This window comes from Bombina bombina, chromosome 7 (assembly GCF_027579735.1).
Source record: "Bombina bombina isolate aBomBom1 chromosome 7, aBomBom1.pri, whole genome shotgun sequence".
In the NCBI taxonomy this organism is placed as follows: domain Eukaryota; kingdom Metazoa; phylum Chordata; class Amphibia; order Anura; family Bombinatoridae; genus Bombina; species Bombina bombina.
The window spans coordinates 588,323,058-588,346,080 of record NC_069505.1 but is presented as its reverse complement, the minus strand read 5'-3'; the positions used below and the strand labels follow the sequence as shown (position 1 = coordinate 588,346,080).

At 39.6% G+C, this 23,023-nt stretch overlaps 1 protein-coding gene across 1 annotated transcript; it reads left to right on the top strand.

Annotated features, from left to right (window-relative positions):
* The first annotated feature begins 14,872 nt into the window (after positions 1-14,872).
* LOC128636613 (olfactory receptor 8D1-like) lies at positions 14,873-22,134 on the top strand. Its single transcript, XM_053689605.1, has 2 exons — positions 14,873-14,915; positions 21,182-22,134. Exons 1-2 carry the CDS (start codon positions 14,873-14,875, stop codon positions 22,132-22,134), a joined length of 996 nt encoding a protein of 331 aa, XP_053545580.1.
* The last annotated feature ends 889 nt before the right edge of the window (positions 22,135-23,023 follow it).

The following is a 23,023-nucleotide window of genomic DNA, read 5'->3' as shown; positions in this document are numbered from 1 at the left end:
TGCTTATGTTTTATGAACTGTGTGTCTGCTAAATTGATTCGAACAGACTACTTTACAGACCTATATACAGGAAACAGACTTTGCTGGATTACCATTTGGTTTTATACAAACGCACAACGGTCTTTTCTACAACCTTTTCTATAGTTTTTTATCATTTTTTTTTTAAATAACCACTTGCACTATTGGACTTTCTAATACCTTTTTAAGGAGCCAACATATGAGTGATAATATTAATGATCAGTTTTTAGATGTGGCCACATCTTAATCCATTTGTTTGAATGAATGCACTTACTTTCCCTGTTGCTGATTTATTACTTGAATGAATATATATGTTTTTTTTATTTATTAAATACTTATAAGGAACTTTACTTATCATTTGTGATTTTTTAGCATTGATATTAAATATTTTTATAAAATATTTTTATATGATATAGCTATCTTGTTATTATATGGTATAACCTACCTTACCTTTTATCTTTAGTGATATTTATGACATTATCTAAGTACCATTAGCTCTATTTTGTATGATAAATTTTTATTGTATATATTTATTTGATCTTATCATAACTCAGCCTAGTGCGCCGCTCTTATCTTTTCTAATTTGTTTTATTAGATGCTAAATGAAACAGATGGATCTAAACTCAGAGAGTAGAACAAAAAGTCATACGAACTAAACATGTGCGTTAGAATTTTGACAAATGCAAGCAAATAAAAAGTGGCCCCTGTAACAGATGCACAAGCTAACTAACGCCTAGATTTAGAGTTCTTCGTTAGCCGTCAAAACCAGCGTTAAGCGACTTTTTTCACTAGCAAGGACGCGGGGAACTTTCCCAGCAGAGTTTTTGCAGGCTACTATTATCACTCTCCCGAAGCAAGGGAAGGACTCGACACTTTGTGGAAGTTATAGACCAATTTCACTACTGAATCTTGATGTCAAACTCTATGCTAAAATTCTAGCCTCGCGTCTTAACTCCTTACTACCTATGCTAGTTAACCCTGACCAGGTGGGCTTTGTCCTGCGGCATCAGGGCCCAGATAATACCAGAAGACTCCTAAATATTTACTTTGAAGCTCATAGACTGCAGCTGCCCTGTGTCACCCTATCATTGGACGCCGAAAAAGCCTTCGACAGGGTGAACTGGGATTATATGTTTGCCGTTTTGCGACGATTCAGCTTCCCAGAGTCCTTTATCACGGCAGTTACGGCGTTATATTCTAATCCGTTGGCAGTGGTTAAGGGCCTAGGATTCTGCTCTAAGTCCTTTTTGATAACGAATGGTACGAGACAGGGGTGTCCCCTGTCTCCACTCATATTTGCCCTTATGATGGAACCCCTCGCTGCGGCTATCCGATCATGTCCCCAGATCAAAGGAGTTTCTATATATCAGACGGAGCAGAAAACAGCCTTGTTTGCAGACGATTTAACAGTACTCATTTCTGAGCCTCTTACATCTCTCCCCCACTTGTTCTCCCTGCTGGACAGATTTGCCCTGGTTAGCTACTATAAATTAAATGTGCTCAAAACGGAAGCTTACACGATCAACATATCTGAAGAGTCTCTTAACACACTAAAAAATACATATAAGTTCCTATGGTCCACATCGCATATCAAACATCTTGGGGTATATTTATCCCATAATATTTCTGAGATGATAGCCTTGAACTTTATTCCCCTGTTATCGGATGTAGAGAAATCTTCAGGCACGTGGAATGTTCCATCACTATCATGGCTGGGTCGGATAGCGGCTTTTAAAATGAGTCTTCTTCCGAAACTTACTTACTTGTTTCGCTCCTTACCCATTCCAATCCCTAGGTCCACAATTTATAAATTCCAACAATTGTGTAATAAATTCATTTGGCGCAACAAGGTCCCGAGACTAGCTACCAACATCCTGCAACAGCCCTTGTTGGCCAGTGGGGCAGCGGCCCCTAATATCTTAAAATATCATGAGGCAGCCAGGTTGTCCCATGTGACCCAGTGGAACTCGGTGTCGGTGAGCCGGTGGGCTGAGATCGAGCAAGCATCCCTCCCAGCGGGGTACACCCTGAGAGATCTACCATGGATCCCTAAGCACTCTAGGCCACCTGGCCTCTTGATGAACCCTATCATAAAATCGAATTTACGGTTCTGGGATAAAATACACAACCTTCCGTCAGTAGCGCCTCATCCTTCCCCGTCACACTCGTTACGAGGGCTGCTATTGTCTTTGCCAGATTCTCATCCTAATCTATGGCTTGTCTTAGGCTTAACCAAGCTAACAGACCTCTATACTGGGGATAAACTAATCACCTATCAAGATTTTCTTCGAAAGTTTAACCCGCCTTCTATCTTGCACTTTGAGTTCTGGAGACTACGTAGTTTCCTTTTGTCGTGGGGCTTTGATAAGGGTCCTCTGCGAGCCAAAACCATTTGGGAAATAAAATGGGACTCTCCGTCCTCCTCTACCAGACTCCTATCTGTCTCATATTGTGTACTCCTGAATTCTCCGGTCTTTTACAAATCTCCTCCGATACGACACTGGGAGTCTTCCTTAATGGTCTCACATGACCCTCGCCAATGGCAAGAAGCAGTCCAATTAACCAAAAAAGCTATACACTGTATTACACTATATGAGTTGTTTCTCAAGGTCTTGCTACAATGGCATATGACCCCTATTCGTCTTTTTAAAATATCGCCCGTTAATTCACCTAAGTGTTGGAGAGGATGTGATGATTTGGGAACCCCTCAACATATATGGTGGTCCTGCCCACAGATTCAGCCGCTTTGGCAGAAGGCAATCCAATTTTGCTCTTCCGGGGGCATTCATCTACCTATGTCACCAAGTGCATGTCTGCTTCATATTCTGCCTAGGCAGCTGATCCTGCCTCAAAAATTGTTTTGTATTTACCTATTCTTAGCCGTTAAGCTGGCTGTGGCCCGCATGTGGCTACAGCGTACCTCACCCTTATGGGAACAAGTGACTGACATATTAAACTTTGTGAAGAAAATGGAGTCCTATGTCTCACACATTCATGGGTCTGCAGATCTCCAAATCAAAATTTGGGAGTATGGCCCAAAGTAATTCTCGCTGTATATATCACAGGGCACTCACAGACCCTGCACACTGTCTTACTCTAGGCCCTCCTGAATACTTTCACCTGCCCCACCTCCTTCCTACCCTCCCTAGAATGAATCCAACTTTCCCTGCCTTCTCCCCTAAACCCCCCTATAACCCCTCCTTTTTTTTTTTTTTTCTCCTCCCCTCTCCCCCTAACTGATAGCTAGACACAGTCATTATCTGGATCGATTGATATACTTGCTTTGCAACACAGTATGTTTATGTTTTGATGTTGGTAAGAACAGCCATGTTTAGACTCTCATGTTTTATGAAAATGCTGCCTTAATTAGATAACTAGCAACATGTTTGCCTTTTTGAAGCAGCCAACAGTTGGCCCCCATGTCTGTTGAGATGGGGGTATAGCTGATAACCCATAGGCATTTGCTTTCAGCATTCAGTGTTCTCTTTTGTATCTTTATTATTATGCATGTCTGTTCCACATATTGTAATTTCCAACTAGTACCGTACTCTGTACTACCGATATTCAAATGTACGCTTTTGATGTTCTTATGTTTACAAATTTATTGAAATAATAAAAATTATTATATAAAAAAAAAAAACAGCGTTAAGGGGTCCTAACGCTGGTTTTTACCGCCCGCTGGTATTTAGAGTCAGTCAGGAAAGGGTCTAACGCTCACTTTCCAGCCGCGACTTTTCCATACCGCAGATCCCCTTACGCCAATTACGTATCCTATCTTTTCAATGGGATCTTCCTAACGCCGGTATTTAGAGTCTTGGCTGAAGTGAGCGTTAGAACTCTAACGACAAGACTCCAGACGCAGCAAAAAGCCAGGAGTTAAGAGCTTTATGGGCTAACGCCGGTTCATAAAGCTCTTAACTACTGTGCTCTAAAGTACACTAACACCCATAAACTACCTATGTACCCCTAAACCGAGGTCCCCCCACATCGCCGCCACTATAATAATTTTTTTTAACCCCTAATCTGCCGACCGCACACCGACGCCACCTACATTATCCCTATGTACCCCTAATCTGCTGCCCCTAACATCGCCGACACCTACATAATATTTATTAACCCCTAATCTGCCCCCCCCCAACGTTGCTGCTACCTTACCTACACTTATTAACCCCTAATCTTCCGACCGGACCTCGCCGCCACTATAATAAATGTATTAACCCCTAAACCGCCTCACTCCCGCCTCGCAAACCCTATAATAAATTTTATTAACCCCTAATCTGCCCTCACTAACATCGGCGACACCTAACTTCAAGTATTAACCCCTAATCTGCCGACCGGACCTCACCGCTACTATAATAAATGTATTAACCCCTAAAGCTAAGTCTAACCCTAACCCTAACACCCCCTAAATTAAATATAATTTTAATCTAACAAAATAAATTAATTCTTATTAAATAAATTAATCCTATTTAAAGCTAAATACTTACCTGTAAAATAAACCCTAATATAGCTACAATATAACGAATAATTATATTGTAGCTATTTTAGGATTTATATTTATTTTACAGGCAACTTTATATTTATTTTAACTAGGTACAATAGCTATTAAATAGTTAATAACTATTTAATAGCTACCTAGTTAAAATAATTACAAAATCACCTGTAAAATAAATCCTAACCTAAGTTACAATTAAAACTAACACTACAGTATCAATAAATTAATTAAATAAACTACCTACAATTACCTACAATTAAATCAACTAAACTAAATTACAAAAAAACAAACACTAAATTACAAAAAATAAAAAAAGATTACAAGAATTTTAAACTAATTACACCTACTCTAAGCCCCCTAAAAAAAATAACAAAGCCCCCCAAAATAAAAAAATGCCCTACCCTATTCTAAAATAAAAAGTTAACAGCTCTATTACCTTACCAGCCCTTAAAAGGGCCTTTTGCGGGGCATGCCCCAAAGAATTCAGCTCTTTTGCCTGAAAAAAAACAATATAATACCCCCCCAACATTACAACCCACCACCCACATACCCCTAATTTAACCCACTCAAACCCCCCTTAAAAAACCTAACACTAAGCCCCTGAAGATCTCCCTACCTTGTATTCACCCAGCCGGGTATCACCGATCCGTCCAGAAGAGGGTCCGAAGTCTTCATCCTATCCAGCAAGAAGAGGTCCAGAAGAGGGTCCGAAGTCTTCATCCTATCCGGCAAGAAGAGGTCCTCCAGAGGGTCCAAAGTCTTCATCCAGACGGCATCTTCTATCTTCTTCCATCCGGAGCGGCGTGGGTCCATCTTGAAGCAGCCGACGCGAAGCCATCCTTCCTCAATGACGTCCTAAGTCCGAATGAAGGTTCCTTTAAATGACGTCATCCAAGATGGCATCCCTCGAATTCCGATTGGCTGATAGGATTCTATCAGCCAATCGGAATTAAGGTAGGAAAAATCTGCCAATCAGCCAATCGGATTGAACTTGAATCTGATTGGCTGATTCAATCAGCCAATCAGATTTTTCCTACCTTAATTCCGATTGGCTGATAGAATCCTATCAGCCAATCGGAATTCGAGGGACGCCATCTTGGATGACATCATTTAAAGGAATACAAAGAGAGAAGCGCTCTACCAGGAACGAACAACAGCTCAGTGGCTTGTTCTATGGCGATTTACCACCCGGAAGCAGCCTCTTTTAGACCAGTGTGCTTTTCACAGAAGAAAACTTTCCTGAAGTATATCAGTCTGATCCCGCCAAGTAAGGTCAGTCCAGCCCTGAAATACCAGGCAATTCTCCTCTGAACAAGGAACATGACAACCCCAGACGATCGTTTCGGCCTCCTATGGGCCTCGTCAGTGAGGTGCAGCCACATTCCTCTAAGCACACTGGGCAAGGAGTCCACGTCTGGTTTCCCCCATCACCCATAGGGAGACTTCCCCAGGGTCATAATAATTTGCATACAAAGAGAGAAGCGCTCTACCAGGAACGAACAACAGCTCAGTGGCTTGTTCTATGGCGATTTACCACCCGGAAGCAGCCTCTTTTAGACCAGTGTGCTTTTCACAGAAGAAAACTTTCCTGAAGTATATCAGTCTGATCCCGCCAAGTAAGGTCAGTCCAGCCCCGAAATACCAGGCAATTCTCCTCTGAACAAGGAACATGACAACCCCAGACGATCGTTTCGGCCTCCTATGGGCTTCGTCAGTGAGGTGCAGCCACATTCCTCTAAGCACACTGGGCAAGGAGTCCACGTCTGGTTTCCCCCATCACCCATAGGGAGACTTCCCCAGGGTCATAATAATTTGCATACAAAGAGAGAAGCGCTCTACCAGGAACGAACAACAGCTCAGTGGCTTGTTCTATGGCGATTTACCACCCGGAAGCAGCCTCTTTTAGACCAGTGTGCTTTTCACAGAAGAAAACTTTCCTGAAGTATATCAGTCTGATCCCGCCAAGTAAGGTCAGTCCAGCCCCGAAATACCAGGCAAATCTCCTCTGAACAAGGAACATGACAACCCCAGACGATCGTTTCGGCCTCCTATGGGCCTCGTCAGTGAGGTGCAGCCACATTCCTCTAAGCACACTGGGCAAGGAGTCCACGTCTGGTTTCCCCCATCACCCATAGGGAGACTTCCCCAGGGTCATAATAATTTGCATACAAAGAGAGAAGTGCTCTACCAGGAACGAACAACAGCTCAGTGGCTTGTTCTATGGCGATTTACCACCCAGAAGCAGCCTCTTTTAGACCAGTGTGCTTTTCACAGAAGAAAACTTTCCTAAAGTATATCAGTCTGATCCCGCCAAGTAAGGTCAGTCCAGCCCCGAAATACCAGGGAATTCTCCTCTGAACAAGGAACATGACAACCCCAGACGATCGTTTCGGCCTCCTATGGGCCTCGTCAGTGAGGTGCAGCCACATTCCTCTAAGCACACTGGGCAAGGAGTCCACGTCTGGTTTCCCCCATCACCCATAGGGAGACTTCCCCAGGGTCATAATAATTTGCATACAAAGAGAGAAGCACTCTACCAGGAATGAACAACAGCTCAGTGGCTTGTTCTATGGCGATTTACCACCCAGAAGCAGCCTCTTTTAGACCAGTGTGCTTTTCACAGAAGAAAACTTTCCTGAAGTATATCAGTCTGATCCCGCCAAGTAAGGTCAGTCCAGCCCCGAAATACCAGGCAATTCTCCTCTGAACAAGGAACATGACAACCCCAGACGATCGTTTCGGCCTCCTATGGGCCTCGTCAGTGAGGTGCAGCCACATTCCTCTAAGCACACTGGGCAAGGAGTCCACGTCTGGTTTCCCCCATCACCCATAGGGAGACTTCCCCAGGGTCATAATAATTTGCATACAAAGAGAGAAGCGCTCTACCAGGAACGAACAACAGCTCAGTGCCTTGTTCTATGGCGATTTACCACCCGGAAGCAGCCTCTTTTAGACCAGTGTGCTTTTCACAGAAGAAAACTTTCCTGAAGTATATCAGTCTGATCCCGCCAAGTAAGGTCAGTCCAGCCCCGAAATACCAGGCAATTCTCCTCTGAACAAGGAACATGACAACCCCAGACGATCGTTTCAGCCTCCTATGGGCCTCGTCAGTGAGGTGCAGCCACATTCCTCTAAGCACACTGGGCAAGGAGTCCACGTCTGGTTTCCCCCATCACCCATAGGGAGACTTCCCCAGGGTCATAATAATTTGCATACAAAGAGAGAAGCGCTCTACCAGGAACGAACAACAGCTCAGTGGCTTGTTCTATGGCGATTTACCACCCGGAAGCAGCCTCTTTTAGACCAGTGTGCTTTCACAGAAGAAAACTTTCCTGAAGTATATCAGTCTGATCCCGCCAAGTAAGGTCAGTCCAGCCCCGAAATACCAGGCAATTCTCCTCTGAACAAGGAACATGACAACCCCAGACAATCGTTTCGGCCTCCTATGGGCCTCGTCAGTGAGGTGCAGCCACATTCCTCTAAGCACACTGGGCAAGGAGTCCACGTCTGGTTTCCCCCATCACCCATAGGGAGACTTCCCCAGGGTCATAATAATTTGCATACAAAGAGAGAAGCGCTCTACCAGGAACGAACAACAGCTCAGTGGCTTGTTCTATGGCGATTTACCACCCGGAAGCAGCCTCTTTTAGACCAGTGTGCTTTTCACAGAAGAAAACTTTCCTGAAGTATATCAGTCTGATCCCGCCAAGTAAGGTCGGTCCAGCCCCGAAATACCAGGCAATTCTCCTCTGAACAAGGAACATGACAACCCCAGACGATCGTTTCGGCCTTCTATGGGCCTCGTCAGTGAGGTGCAGCCACATTCCTCTAAGCACACTGGGCAAGGAGTCCACGTCTGGTTTCCCCCATCACCCATAGGGAGACTTCCCCAGGGTCATAATAATTTGCATACAAAGAGAGAAGCGCTCTACCAGGAATGAACAACAGCTCAGTGGCTTGTTCTATGGCGATTTACCACCCGGAAGCAGCCTCTTTTAGACCAGTGTGCTTTTCACAAAAGAAAACTTTCCTGAAGTATATCAGTCTGATCCCGCCAAGTAAGGTCAGTCCAGCCCCGAAATACCAGGCAATTCTCCTCTGAACAAGGAACATGACAACCCCAGACGATCGTTTCGGCCTCCTATGGGCCTCGTCAGTGAGGTGCAGCCACATTCCTCTAAGCACACTGGGCAAGGAGTCCACGTCTGGTTTCCCCCATCACCCATAGGGAGACTTCCCCAGGGTCATAATAATTTGCATACAAAGAGAGAAGCGCTCTACCAGGAACGAACAACAGCTCAGTGGCTTGTTCTATGGCGATTTACCACCCGGAAGCAGCCTCTTTTAGACCAGTGTGCTTTTCACAGAAGAAAACTTTCCTGAAGTATATCAGTCTGAACCCACCCAAACCCCCCTTAAAAAACCTAACACTAAGCCCCTGAAGATCTCCCTACCTTGTATTCACCCAGCCGGGTATCACCGATCCGTCCAGAAGAGGGTCCGAAGTCTTCATCCTATCCAGCAAGAAGAGGTCCAGAAGAGGGTCCGAAGTCTTCATCCTATCCGGCAAGAAGAGGTCCTCCAGAGGGTCCAAAGTCTTCATCCAGACGGCATCTTCTATCTTCTTCCATCCGGAGCGGAGTGGGTCCTTCTTGAAGCAGCCGACGCGAAGCCATCCTTCCTCACCGACGTCCTAAGTCCGAATGAAGGTTCCTTTAAATGACGTCATCCAAGATGGCATCCCTCGAATTCCGATTGGCTGATAGGATTCTATCAGCCAATCAGAATTAAGGTAGGAAAAATCTGCCAATCAGCCAATCGGATTGAACTTGAATCTGATTGGCTGATTCAATCAGCCAATCAGATTTTTCCTACCTTAATTCAGCCAATCGGAATTCGAGGGACGCCATCTTGGATGACATCATTTAAAGGAACCCTCATTCGGACTTAGGACGTCAGTGAGGAAGGATGGCTCCTTCAAGATGGACCCGCTCCTCTCCAGATGGAAGAAGATAGAAGATGCCGGCTGGATGAAGACTTTGGACCCTCTGGAGGACCTCTTCTTGCCGGATAGGATGAAGACTTCGGACCCTCTTCTGGACGGATTGGTGATACCCGGCTGGGTGAATACAATGTAGGGAGATCTTCAGGGGCTTAGTGTTAGGTTTTTTAAGGGGGGTTTCGGTGGGTTAGATTAGGGGTATGTGGGTGGTGAGTTGTAATGTTGGGGGGTATTGTATTGTTTTTTTTTCAGGCAAAAGAGCTGAATTCTTTGGGGCATGCCCCGCAAAAGGCCCTTTTAAGGGCTGGTAAGGTAATAGAGCTGTTAACTTTTTATTTTAGAATAGGGTAGGGCATTTTTTTATTTTGGGGGGCTTTGTTATTTTTTTTAGGGGGCTTAGAGTAGGTGTAATTTGTTTAAAATTCTTGTAATCTTTTTTTTTTGTAATTTAATGTTTGTTTTTTTTGTAATTTAGTTTAGTTGATTTAATTGTAGGTAATTGTAGGTAGTTTATTTAATTAATTTATTGATAGTGTAGTGTTAGGTTTAATTGTAACTTAGGTTAGGATTTATTTTACAGGTAATTTTGTAATTATTTTAACTAGGTAGCTATTAAATAGTTATTAACTATTTAATAGCTATTGTACCTAGTTAAAATAAATACAAAGTTGCCTGTAAAATAAATATAAATCCTAAAATAGCTACAATATAATTATTTTTTTTGTAGCTATATTAGGGCTTATTTTAAAGGTAAGTATTTAGCTTTAAATAGGATTAATTTATTTAATAAGAATTAATTTATTTTGTTAGATTAAAAGTATATTTAACTTAGGGGGGTGTTAGGGTTAGACTTAGCTTTAGGGGTTAATACATTTATTATAGTAGCGATGAGGTCCGGTTGTCAGATTAGGGGTTAATACTTGAAGTTAGGTGTTGCCGATGTTAGTGAGGGCAGATTAGGGGTTAATAAAATTTATTATAGGGTTTGCGAGGCGGGAGTGAGGCGATTTAGGGGTTAATACATTTATTATAGTGGCGGCGAGGTCCGGTCGGAAGATTAGGGGTTAATAAGTGTAGGTAAGGTAGCAGCGACGTTGGGGGGGCAGATTAGGGGTTAATAAATATTATGTAGTTGTCGGCGACGTTGGGGGCAGCAGATTAGGGGTTCATAGGGATAATGTAGGTTGCTGCAGTGTCCAGCAGATTAGGGGTTAATAATAATATGCAGTGGGCAGCGATAGCGGGGGCGGCAGATTAGAGGTTAATAAGTGTAAGGTTAGGGGTGTTTAGATTCGGGGTACATGTTAAGGTGTTAGGTGCAGAATTAGAAAGTGTTTCCCCATAGGAAACAATGGGGCTGCGTTAGGAGCTGAACGCTGCTTTTTTGCAGGTGTTAGGTTTTTTTCAGCTCAAACTGCCCCATTGTTTCCTATGGGGGAATCGTGCATGAGCACGTTTTTCAAGCTGGCCGCTACCGTAGGCAACGCTGGTATTGAGAGTTGAAGTGGTGGTAAATTATGCTCTACGCTCCCTTTTTGGAGCCTAACGCAGCCCTTCAGAGAACTCTAAATACCAGCGTTATTTAAAAGGTGCGGGGAAAAAAAACATGCATAGCTAACGCACCCCTTTGGCCGCAAAACTCTAAATCTAGCCGTAATAATGGAAACAATTCAATACAATTAACCCTTCATGTGAGTCTGCTCATTTTTTAGACTAAACTTTCCTTCTTAGGTTGCACACAGCAACTATACTATGGGATCCTTTCAATACATACAACAGTCAAATATGGTATTACAGACTCCGGTCCACAGGAAGGGCATGTATTAAGGCTTTCTAGGATATTATAATTCATGTACCTTATATAGGGTTTATTTAGCATATATCCAGCGTAGTTCCACAATCACAGAAAAAGCTGCCCCTCCTCGATAGCCCAATACCTTACTTTGCTTTTGTTCAGAGGGTTACGAATAAACAAATTCCCTACCTTTACTGCGGACGACCAGGACTTTATAACAAAATGGAATGGTATATTGACAGATTGCTCTCTGAAGTTAATAAAAATGATTATAGAATTTAAAAATGACAATTAACCAATGTAAAAGAACTAATTGGGGTAATACAACAAGAACTCAATAAAAGAAGTGGAGAGGAGAACTACTCCAAATTTGACAATTTGACGGTATTCTGCATAAAACAGTGGCAGAAGCCAAACAACTATTAATGCAGATCAAACATGGAAAGTATCTCCGTGACCAAATGGACTATGATAACAATATTGTATATATTTGGAACAAGAAAGAAAGGTTTCAGTATAGAACATTTTATGATAAGTCCAGAGATAGAGGTTTAAGTAGACAGTCAAGGGGTACATCTTTTGACAAGGATGATAAAAAGTAACCTTTTCAGAAAGTGAAGGGGAGTCTAGGGGAGAGGATTCAGCATCAGGGGGAGAGAAAGATAGGATTTTTGTAAATGAGGAACAGCATTTTAACTAGGATGTAGTGAGACCCAAAGCAAATGTGCCCCCCCACTGTTTCTATTAAGAAAAAAACTAGTCAGGAAAAAACAAGTAAATATACTACCAATACCCCAATACTCTCAGATAGGGCATCTGAGGAGAAAGATATTGAGCAGGTTTTTGCCATGGCAGAGAGAAGACCCAGAGGGGGAGTTCAAGGCAGAGGGGGACAGGTAGAAAAAGAAAAAGACACACAAGTATGAAACAGACCTAATTACGACCCGCCACAAGCGAGATATCAGCTGCGCAGGGGGAGAACCTCTGCGCAAACAAAATACAATTAAAAAGTGTTATTCATTTTTCAAGTCACTAAATAACAAAAGAGGAACATAGAGTGCTGTCATTGGGTTTAGGCTTCTCACCGTCCACCTCCTTTAATTTGTTTCAAACCCTGATAGATATAAATGGCCTAATTAGGAACTTAACACTCAAGAAACACTTTTCAGGGAGTGGGGAGGATGCACTTTCTAGGAGAAATACCCAGAGAACACAAGAAAATTATTAAATATTAATATTGTCTTTTAGTGAAACATGTGATGTGGTTTCTCTGGAGGATTTGCTCTCAGAAAGTGCATGCAATAGGCAGGAATATTCTGGACATGAGGAAAGTTTGCCAAAATTTAAGAAGCAATCTAAATTTTACCCCATACATGAAAGAGGATCCATTTTAGATATATTCCAGAAAAGAGTAGAGAAGGACCTTACAGAGCTATCAAATAAAATCAGCAGCTCAAATAAAGGAAATAACAATCTGACATTTAAAGAGTGACAAGCACTCCAAAGTTTAAGTTGGAACAAACATATTAATATCAGAAATGCAGATAATAGATGCTCGATAGTGGTTATGGATAGGATATGGTTTATAAATGAGGCCTTGAGATAACTAGAGGATGAATCCCAATACTCAGTATTACAAAGTGATCCCACAAACAAATTTAATAGGGAACTTAGACATTTGGTAGATGATAGTAGAGAAATAGATGTGTTTAACCAAGAAACAGCAGAATTTTTGATAGTGGACCTTCCAATAATTCCTATATTTAATCTACCAAAGGTCCATAAATCCCTTGAGGAAATAACAGGGAGGCCAATAGTAGTGGGATCAGCTCTATAACAGAATGACTCTCACAATGGCTAGATGCGGTCCGCAGCCAATAGTCCTTACCTTACACAGTCACTTGAAAGATACGAAGGATCTCCTAAATCTAATGACAGATTTCCATTGGCAAGGGGACTATGGATGGCTAACTATAGATGTTTAAGCCCTCTATACATCTATACAGCACGAGGAGGTTTTAAAAGCCATTGAGTTCTTTCTATGAAGAACTGGTAACTTCAGCAGTGTGTTTTTTAAATTTGTGATTTGAGTCACAAAATTTTTATTAACACATAAATATCTTCTTTTTGAGGGCAGGTACTATCTCCAGAGATGTGGAACAGCCATGGGGGCCAAGTTTGACCCCTCCTATGCCTACATATTTATGGGTTGGTGGGAGCTGTTCCACATCTTTGGAGATGATAACTGTCATAGAAAACAAATCAATTTTTTCAGATGCTTCATTGATGACTTGCTAATGATGTGGGAAGGAGATGAAACATCAGCGAACACCTTTGTTGAAAAGTTGAATAACAATAGAATAGGCATCAGCTTCATACACCATTATGAGAGAAAAAGTATAGAATTCCTAGACATTATAATGTCAGGAATAGTAGGAGAAGGGGTCCTAAACACTATTTACAGAAAGCCAATTTCAGGGAACACAGTCCTTCACGCTAAACGTTGTCATCCAAGAGGGATCTTTAAAGCAATAGCAAAAGGGCAATTTGTCAGGCTGAGACAAAAGTGCACAAAGGTGGAAGAATACAATTTACAAGCCAAAGATCTAGAAACAAGATTGAAATCAAGAGGGTATTGTGATTCGATGGTACAGAGTATGAATAAGCAGGGACAATGTGTAAGAAGGGAAGATTTACTACAAAACAATTCAGAAAGAAAAGCTGAGAATAGAAACTATAAAGGCGTAAACTTTGTAACAGATTACAGTGATCAATACCATTCAGTGTGCAACATTATAAGAAATCTTCTACCCTTGCTAAGCACAGATGACCTCCTAGTGAACACTAGTAAAGAAGGGTGTAGATTTTCATATAGGAAAGCAAAGACTGTGGGTAATCAAGTTGCCCCAACCAAACTGCCACCTGTGAAAAAAAGGATTAGCTCATGGCTCTCATGTACAGGTGTATATATACCCCTGCAGCAACCATTATTGCAAATCAATTTATGACTGAGGCCACGGGACAATCCTTTGAGCATAGGGAATGTCTCAACTGTAGATCAACTAACTGTATATATTTACTTACTTGTCAGGTTCAATACGTAGGGTTAACGACCCGAGAGGTGAGAGCCCGAATAAGGGAACATGTAAAAAATATAAAATCTGGTATTGTAACCACACCATTAATTGAACATTTTACAAAGAAACACTCCAAGAGACCAGATTCTCTTAGATGGACAATTGTCCAGAAAGTAAGATCACCAGAAAGAGGGGGATGTGCTTATATCCTGGCAAAAAGGGAGGTATTTTGGATGTTCAAGTTACAGTCAAGAACTACAAAAGGTACTCGGAATACGATGTAATTAACTTTTGGCAATAATACACAAATGATTAAAACACGGGCCCTCAAGCTTCATTCGGAGCTTGATAAATGGGCCTCAAAGAGTAAAAATGTAATTTTTATTTTTTATGTGAATCAGTATGTTTCGAAAAGGAATTATGAATGTACATTAATGGCAGTGTGTTATTCTTTGTAACCAATAGAAATGTAGATACAGTTTTAAATGTACGGTGGTGTGATACATGGGTCATACAGCTTCGACTACGGTAAGTAGCCGAAACGCGTCAGCTGACCCAGTGACTCTGCCTGAACACCTGTGTGTGCGCTGATTGTGGATACTATGTTGCCACAAATCTTTTAAAGTATATGGAATAAAGGATTGTTTTTACGATTCAGCTCCCTGGGTACGTCTTTAATTATTCTGTTAACTAATAATAGAGCCACAAGAAATCAGCTCATTCATGAGGTTAAAACTGATACTTTAAAAGGGAAAGAATCACATTTCGATTAAAAAGAGTACCGGAACCAGAATCTTTACTGTTTTTTCCCCTTTCTATGAGCACTAGGCTTGGTCCCTGATTCGCATATTATTTATTGAATGACTAGGCTTGCAATCCAGAGTTATAGCTCATTACAGGCAGTTTAATTTTAGTATACACAAACCAATGACACTATGATAATGCTATATATCACTATTTATTGAATATCTAATCTGTGTGAGAGCGAGGGTTGGTCTTTTATTTGAGTATACACATGAGAGTCTGTCTGTACACTTAAGGTTCATGTTTTTGTTGTCACTCGGTAACGAAGGCAATGTTTTTTTGCCTAATTTTGTGTGTGATGTTGGGGATGGTGGGGCTCTGTGGTGCAGAATTTGAGATATATATATATATATTTTAGTTGTCATTGATAATTTTTAAAATATAAGCAAAAACAGAAAAAAAAAATTCAAATGTGAGCAGTTTTTGTGATATGTTTATACTTCCAAAATAGTTAATATACTAATCATTTGTTTTGTGTGTATTTAATACCCTCTAGATGCTTCATAAACCTCCAGAGTTTCAGTCACTCATGGGATAAGCTCTCAGAGTTATCAAAAATTATTGAAACATCTGGGATTTCAGTATCTCATGGCACCTGCTCTCAGACCTGATAAAAGATTATTAAAACCTCTGTTCTGAATAAAGAACAGAAAATAAGTGGATGTAAGATAAGTGTGGTCAAATCTTATCTTTACTATTTGACAGGTTTTTTTTTTAATATTAGCAAAAGTTACATTTTACTGACAACCAAGACTCAAAAAGAAACTTCCTAAAAACAGAACGGACAAATCGTCACGAGCACCTTGCAGCACAAAGCAACATCTGATGTGGGATTCACCAGGCTGTCCCCAAATTAGACCGCAATTGCTATTAAGTTTTATATTTTATTTGAGGTATATTATGTTGTGCTTTATAAATGTTTCAATTTGGATAACATTTAGTAAGAAATTATTCTGCATAGTGTTTTGTACATAGTGTTCTATTAACAGTATGAGAAACAAGATATATATAAAAACCAAAGGCAATGGGGTAGATTTACTAAGGTTCAAGCTGATATGATTTGCTGTAGCATAAGCTATCACTAATCTTTTATAGTAGCTTGTGTATCTACAAAATATTATCTTACAGGCAATGAACTTTGTTTTATCAATCTTTATGTATAACTTATAAACATTTAAAAACCCAACCACTGATATGTGGTAGTTCTCTAATCTATTGGGAAAAAAAAGGAAATTTGAAGCAATTATAGCAAAGGGTTGTCAAATTTATGATACTTATTTTTATCTTTTCCCCAAGTCAGTTGATTATAAAAGTCTCTCATCTAATTGCAATATTTAATATTGCATTTAATAAATACCAAGCCAAGATTCGTATGTGATCACTTATAATAATTTATTAAGAGCCAGATTACAAGTAGCGTGCTAATTAATGCTCCCGCTCAGGCGTTAATTGCTCTAGAATTAAGCTTTTTGCGCCCTTCAAGTTGCACTCGTATTTTGAGTTGAAAGTAGACTGTTCTCATTCGTTTGCTAACCTGACGAGTGCAAAAAGCCAAAGTTAGAATATTGCGTTCACATATTCCCCCAAAGAAGTCAATGAAGAAACAAAAAGGGAAAAAAAAAACACTCCACCCACACGCAAACTCAGTCGCATATTCTCATTTGCGCTAACCCGACATGAAAATATGAATATTTCACACTTCAGTGTTCTTCAAATAGCAGAATATGTTCTATTTATTCATATCAAAATATATTTCTCCACATATCTGATGGGGTTTTTTTTGTACGATATATATCTATACCTATATATACATGATTATATATAGGTATAGATATATACAGATATATATAGGAATATCTATTTATAAACACCTAGAACATATTTTGCTATGTGCAGAATATAGGAATGTAACATAGTTACAGTAAATACACATTATAAAACTTTATTAAATATGAATATTGCATAAAAAATATTTTTTGTTTTCATCTATTTAACTGCAAAAGGCTCTAATACACTTATATATTTGTTTTATGTGTGTACATATGTATTTATGCGTTTATATGTGTATAAATGTCTGTAAATACATATATACACATATAAATACATAAACACGTATGTATACATATATTATATATATATAATATATATATATATATATATATATATATATATATATATATATATATATATATACATATATTTGATATACATATATATATATATATATATATACACACACCTTGTAAGTCTGAGGACGGGTTCTTTGTAGCCAGAAAACGTTCACGTAAATAAAGGTGACATATGGATATAAGACCTTTGGAGTGCTGCTTGTTTTGATGTATTAATATTTTGGCTCTAAGCACCCAAGGCGTATACATGCAGGATCTGGAGTGCACTTTGCTGGACATTTCTATATACATATATATATATACATACATACATATACATTTTTAGACATGTATATGTATGTATCTCTATGTTAAAGCCCTTTGCCTGCTTTTTTTTCTAACACCTGAGACCTAATATCTTTGAGACTTTATAACTTTTGTGCGCATGATTGTTTTAAAATGTTTTTTATCAGATGGTATTATTATAGAGTGTAATTGTACTTTGTAATGTATTTTTTATGCGTTTTGTGCAACTTTTTTGTTTCGCTAAACAGTTAACCATACTTCTGAAGTCACGGTAAACATGCTAGCGTAAATCGAGATTGCCCTCAAGCAATCATGCTTAGTTTCGAATCGTAATATGAGCGGTAAGCTCGATGAGCACAACCCCCCCGCGATAAACCCCTTATCGTTTGCGTTCAAATGTTTGCGCTTCACTGGTAATCTGGCTCTATGTGTGTTATATTGCTGGGTATGCATTAATGTGGCTTAAAAATACAATAGTATTTATGGAAAATAAAGCTGTTTAAAAATTAGAATACTCTAACACAAACAATATAAAATATAATAACAATATAAAAAGCATAGTTTAATTTATACAGGTGAAACTCAAAAAATTAGAATATTGTGCAAAAGTTAATATATTTCACTAATGCAACTTAAAAGGTGAAAGTAATATATGAGATAGACTCATTACAAGAAAGATAGTTCAAGCTGTGATTTGTCATAATTGTGATGATTATGGCTTACAGCTCATGAAAACCCTAACTCCACAATCTCAGAAAATTAGAATATTGTGAAAAGGTGCAATATTCTAAGGTCAAAGTGTCCCACTCTAATCAGCTAATTAACCCATAACACCTGCAAAGGGTTCCTGAGCCTTTAAATGGTCTCTAAGTCTGGTTCAGTAGGAATCATATTCATGGGAAAGACTGCTGACCTGACAGTTGTGCAGAAAACCATCATTGACACCCTCCATAAGGAGGGAAAGCCTCAAAAGGTAATTGCAAAAGAAGTCGGATGTTCCCAAAGTGCTGTATCAAAGCACATTAATCAAAAGTTATGTGGAAGGGAAAAGTGGGGAAGAAAAAGGTGCACAAGCAGCGGGGATGACCGCAGCCTGGAGATGATTGTCAGGAAAAGGCCATTCAAAAGTGTTGGGGACTTTCACAAGAGCCACCACACACAGACGGATCCTGGGCATGGGCTTCAAATGTCGTATTCCTCTTGTCAAGCCACTCCTGAACAACAAACAACGTCAGAAGCGTCTTACCTTGGCTAAAGAAAAACAGACCTGGTCTGTTGCTCAGTGGTCCAAAGTCCTCTTTTCTGATGAGAGCAAATTTTGCATCTCATTTGGAAACCAAGGACCCAGAGTATGGAGGAAGAATGGAGAGGCACACACTGCAAGATGCTTGAAGTCCAGTGTGAAGTTTCCACAGTCTGTGTTGATTTGGGAAGCCATGTCATCTGCTGGTGTTGGTCCGCTGTGCTTCATTAAGTCCAGTGTCAATGCAGCCGCCTACCAGGAGATTTTGGAGCACTTCATGCTTCCTTCCACATACGAACTCTATGGGGATGCTGACTTCATTTTCCAGCAGGACTTGGCACCTGCCCACACTGCCAAAAGCACCAAAACCTGGTTCAATGACCGTGGGATTACAGTGCTTGATTGGCCAGCAAACTCGCCTGACCTGAACCCCATAGAGAATCTATGGGGCATTGCCAAGAGAAAGATGAGAGACATGAGACAGAACAATGCAGAAGAGCTGAAGGCCGCTATTGAAGCATCCTAGTCTTCCATAACACCTCAGCAGTGCCACAGGCTGATAGCTTCTATGCCACGCCGCATTGAGGGGCCCAAACCAAGTACTGAGTACATACAGTATGCATGCTTATACTTTTCAGAGATCCGATATTGTTCTACAGGTATGTACAATCCTTGTTTTATTGGTTGCATGTAATATTCTAATTTTCTGAGATTGTGGATTTGGGGTTTTCATGAGCTGTAAGCCATAATCATCACAATTATGACAAATCACGGCTTGAACTATCTTGCTTTGCATGTAATGAGTCTATCTCATATATTAGTTTCACCTTTTAAGTTGCATTAGTGAAATAAATGAACTTTTACACAATATTCTAATTTTTCGAGTTTCACCTGTATGACTTTAAGTTACAAAAATTATCTAAATAACAGATTTCGATTTAAACTTTTTGCTTCATATTTATTTACGTAACCTTTGCATCATATCTTTTAATCAGCACATAGGTAAAAACACCTTGGGGCCCATTTATCAAGCTATGGATGGAGCTTAAGGGCCCGTGTTTCTGGCGAGCCTGCTCCAACCCTGCTCTTAGCAGGCGGACACACATTGCCGAAAATCAACCCGATCGAGTACGATCGGGTTGATTGACACTTTCCTGCTGGTGGCCAATAACAAGAGCTGCTGGTGCAATGCTGAATACGGAGAGCGTATTGCTCTCTGCATTCAGCGAGGTCTAGCAGACCTGATCCGCAATGTCGGATCAGGTCCACCAGACCTTTGATAAATATCCCCCCTTAAGTTTATATAAGCTATCGTGTTTTAATGATAGTGTTGTCTTATGCTTGTGCAATTAAAATGTGTGCTTCTCATTATTTTTGAATTATGGATGTCTCAGTATAATGCCTTCTTCTTGTATTGGTATTATTATTATTATTTTGTATAATTATTATTATTATTATTATTATTGATATTATAGTTATTATTATTATTCAAATTATTGTTATTATTAGTATTTGCCTCCTTAAAGTTTAATTTTATATTTGATATTTGATTTGTATTTTTTTCAGTTTTTAAATATATACCTCTTGACAATTATTTTACATCTTTTACTAATCCAGATATTTTTTCATCATTGTATGACCATTTTCTTTTAAATAACTTTGTACAGGTCCTTGTTTATTTATTTATTTATTTATGTATTTATTTAGTTTACACCTTTTGCATTTTCATACACATCTGCATACTGTATTGATTTGTTAGTCCTTTCAATTAAGTCTGAGTACTAAACCATTTAAATGACTTTCCTTTTCTAATATATAATTACTAAATACGAAATACAAATAAAGAGATATATACCTCAATATAAATGTAATATATACTATATAAACCTACTATTATAGTAAGTTTTTATAATTTTTCTTTAAACCCCCCCCCCCACAACTTTTCACTTTTTTTTTTAAATATGGTAGATATATATTCTAGGTTCAGAAAAAATAACCAACAAAAAATACTTATTTTTATAATTGAATTATTAATATGAGTACATAGATAGGGGTATACAATGACAATGATTTGTGATAAAAATTTAACAGACTAAATAAATCTAGTACAGGAGCAGGACCATGCCCAAAGAGAGTGCAGAAACACAAGATTTGGGGTAGCTTGTCATGTGGATTGTAGTTGCAGGAGTGAGCCAAGGCAATACAATATGTATCCATACAATAACTTACTTATGTTAAGTGCTAACATGTCTATAACATCAAAAATCAATGCTTACTCTTTATGTATAATACATATTTAATTAAAAATAATTTCTCCATTTTTTGTCAACCAGGTGTATTTATACATATAGAAGAGATGAATCAGACAATGGTGACTTATTTTATTATTAAGGGAATTTCAGATGTCCCTCAGCTCCAGGCTCCAATCTTTATTGTGGTTCTGTTCCTCTATCTGATGACACTTGGCAGTAACATGACTATTTTTCAGCTGGTCTGCCAGGATCCTCAGCTGCACACACCCATGTATTTCTTTCTAGGTAATTTGTCTTTCCTGGATATGTCCTATACAACTGTTACTTCAAATAGGGTACTTGCCAATTTCATATCAGGACACAATAGTGTTTCATATGTTTCCTACATTGTGCAATTTTATATATTTGCATCATTAGCAGCTAATCAGTTGTTGATACTGACTGCTATGAGTTATGATCGCTATGTGGCCATCTGTAATCCGCTGTGCTATCACATGACCATGAACCGTACAGTCTGTGTCCTGCTGGCCTTTTTCTGTTGGGTAATCAGTTTCCTAGAAACCTTACCTTACGTAGTGTTAGTGGCACAATACACTTGTTACAGATCCAATATAATCAATCACTTCTTCTGTGATATTGTTCCTCTTCTGAAACTCACCTGCAATGACACCACTTTATTTTATATTTCGGTTTTCAGTGAAAGTCTATTTACGATCTTAACCCCCTTCATGTTCACCTTTATCTCTTATGTCTTTATCATCACTGCCATCCTGAGGATACAATCTAGTTCTGGAAGACGTAAAGCCTTCTACACATGTTCTTCACACCTCACAGTTGTCATTCTTCTCTACGTATCTATCACCTGCCAATATGTAAGGCCATCAGCAAAAGACAGTTTGGATGACAATAAGATTCTATCTCTAGTTAACACTGCTGTTGTCCCCTTACTAAACCCATTGATATACAGCTTAAAAAATAAGGATGTGAAGTCAGCACTGAGACGTAAATTGATATGTTTTAAAAAGTTATTATGAGTAGACACCAACACAAATCCAAACACTATCACAAACACTCACAGTCTGATTTTGTGTTTCATATTCATTGACATGGTTGTTTCCCAGCCTCACAGTGGAAAACTATGTCAGTCTCAAACGACCAAGCAACAGTAACTTCACTGAACCAAGTCACTTAAAACCCACAGGAGTTGCATTGTCAATGACAGACTGGACAAGGGGTAAGGTAGCCAACTAGTACACTAAAATAAAGAGCAAAAAGTGACTTGCAGTCACTCAATTACTTAGACCTCTCTTCTAAGTAGGGTAGGCAGAGACTGTAATTGGAAGCTTCTTCTGCTGCTTAATTAGAGGCAGTAATGCACTGTCAACTTACAATTAACTTTGAAATATACATGTAGCCAAGGAAGGCATTAAACACAGGTCCATATTTTGCAAAAAGTAGTCCCTTCCTTTGAAAATTTGTGTGTGTGGGGGGGTGTTTCTCCTTATGGTTTCTACTAATATAGATCTAGATCACAAGTGGAGAGCAAATTAACACTCCCGCTTGAACGCTAATTTCGCTAGAATTAAGATTTTTGAGTTTGTCCGGTTGCGCTCATATTATGAGTTGAAAGAAACCTGTTTTTGCACTTGCGCATACCTGACGAGTGCAAAATTAAGAATTTAGAATATCACGTGCATGTTCATGTATTCCAACTAGTGATGTCGCGAACATAAAAATTTGGGTTCGCGAACTGCGAACGCGAACTTCCACAACTGTTCGCGAACGGGCGAACCGGGCGAACCGCCATAGACTTCAATAGGCAGGCGAACTTTAAAACCCACAGGGACTCTTTCTGGCCACAATAGTGATGGAAAAGTTGTTTCAAGGGGACTAACACCTGGACTGTGGCATGCCGGAGGGGGA

What these genes read in the sequence shown, in the direction of transcription:
- LOC128636613 (XM_053689605.1), top strand. Translation starts at nt 14,873, where the DNA reads ATGTACGGTGGTGTGATACATGGGTCATACAGCTTCGACTACG. An exon ending in GTCATACAGCTTCGACTACG is followed by an intron (nt 14,916 to 21,181) that starts GTAAGTAGCCGA and finishes TTTGTCAACCAG; the next exon opens with GTGTATTTATACATATAGAA.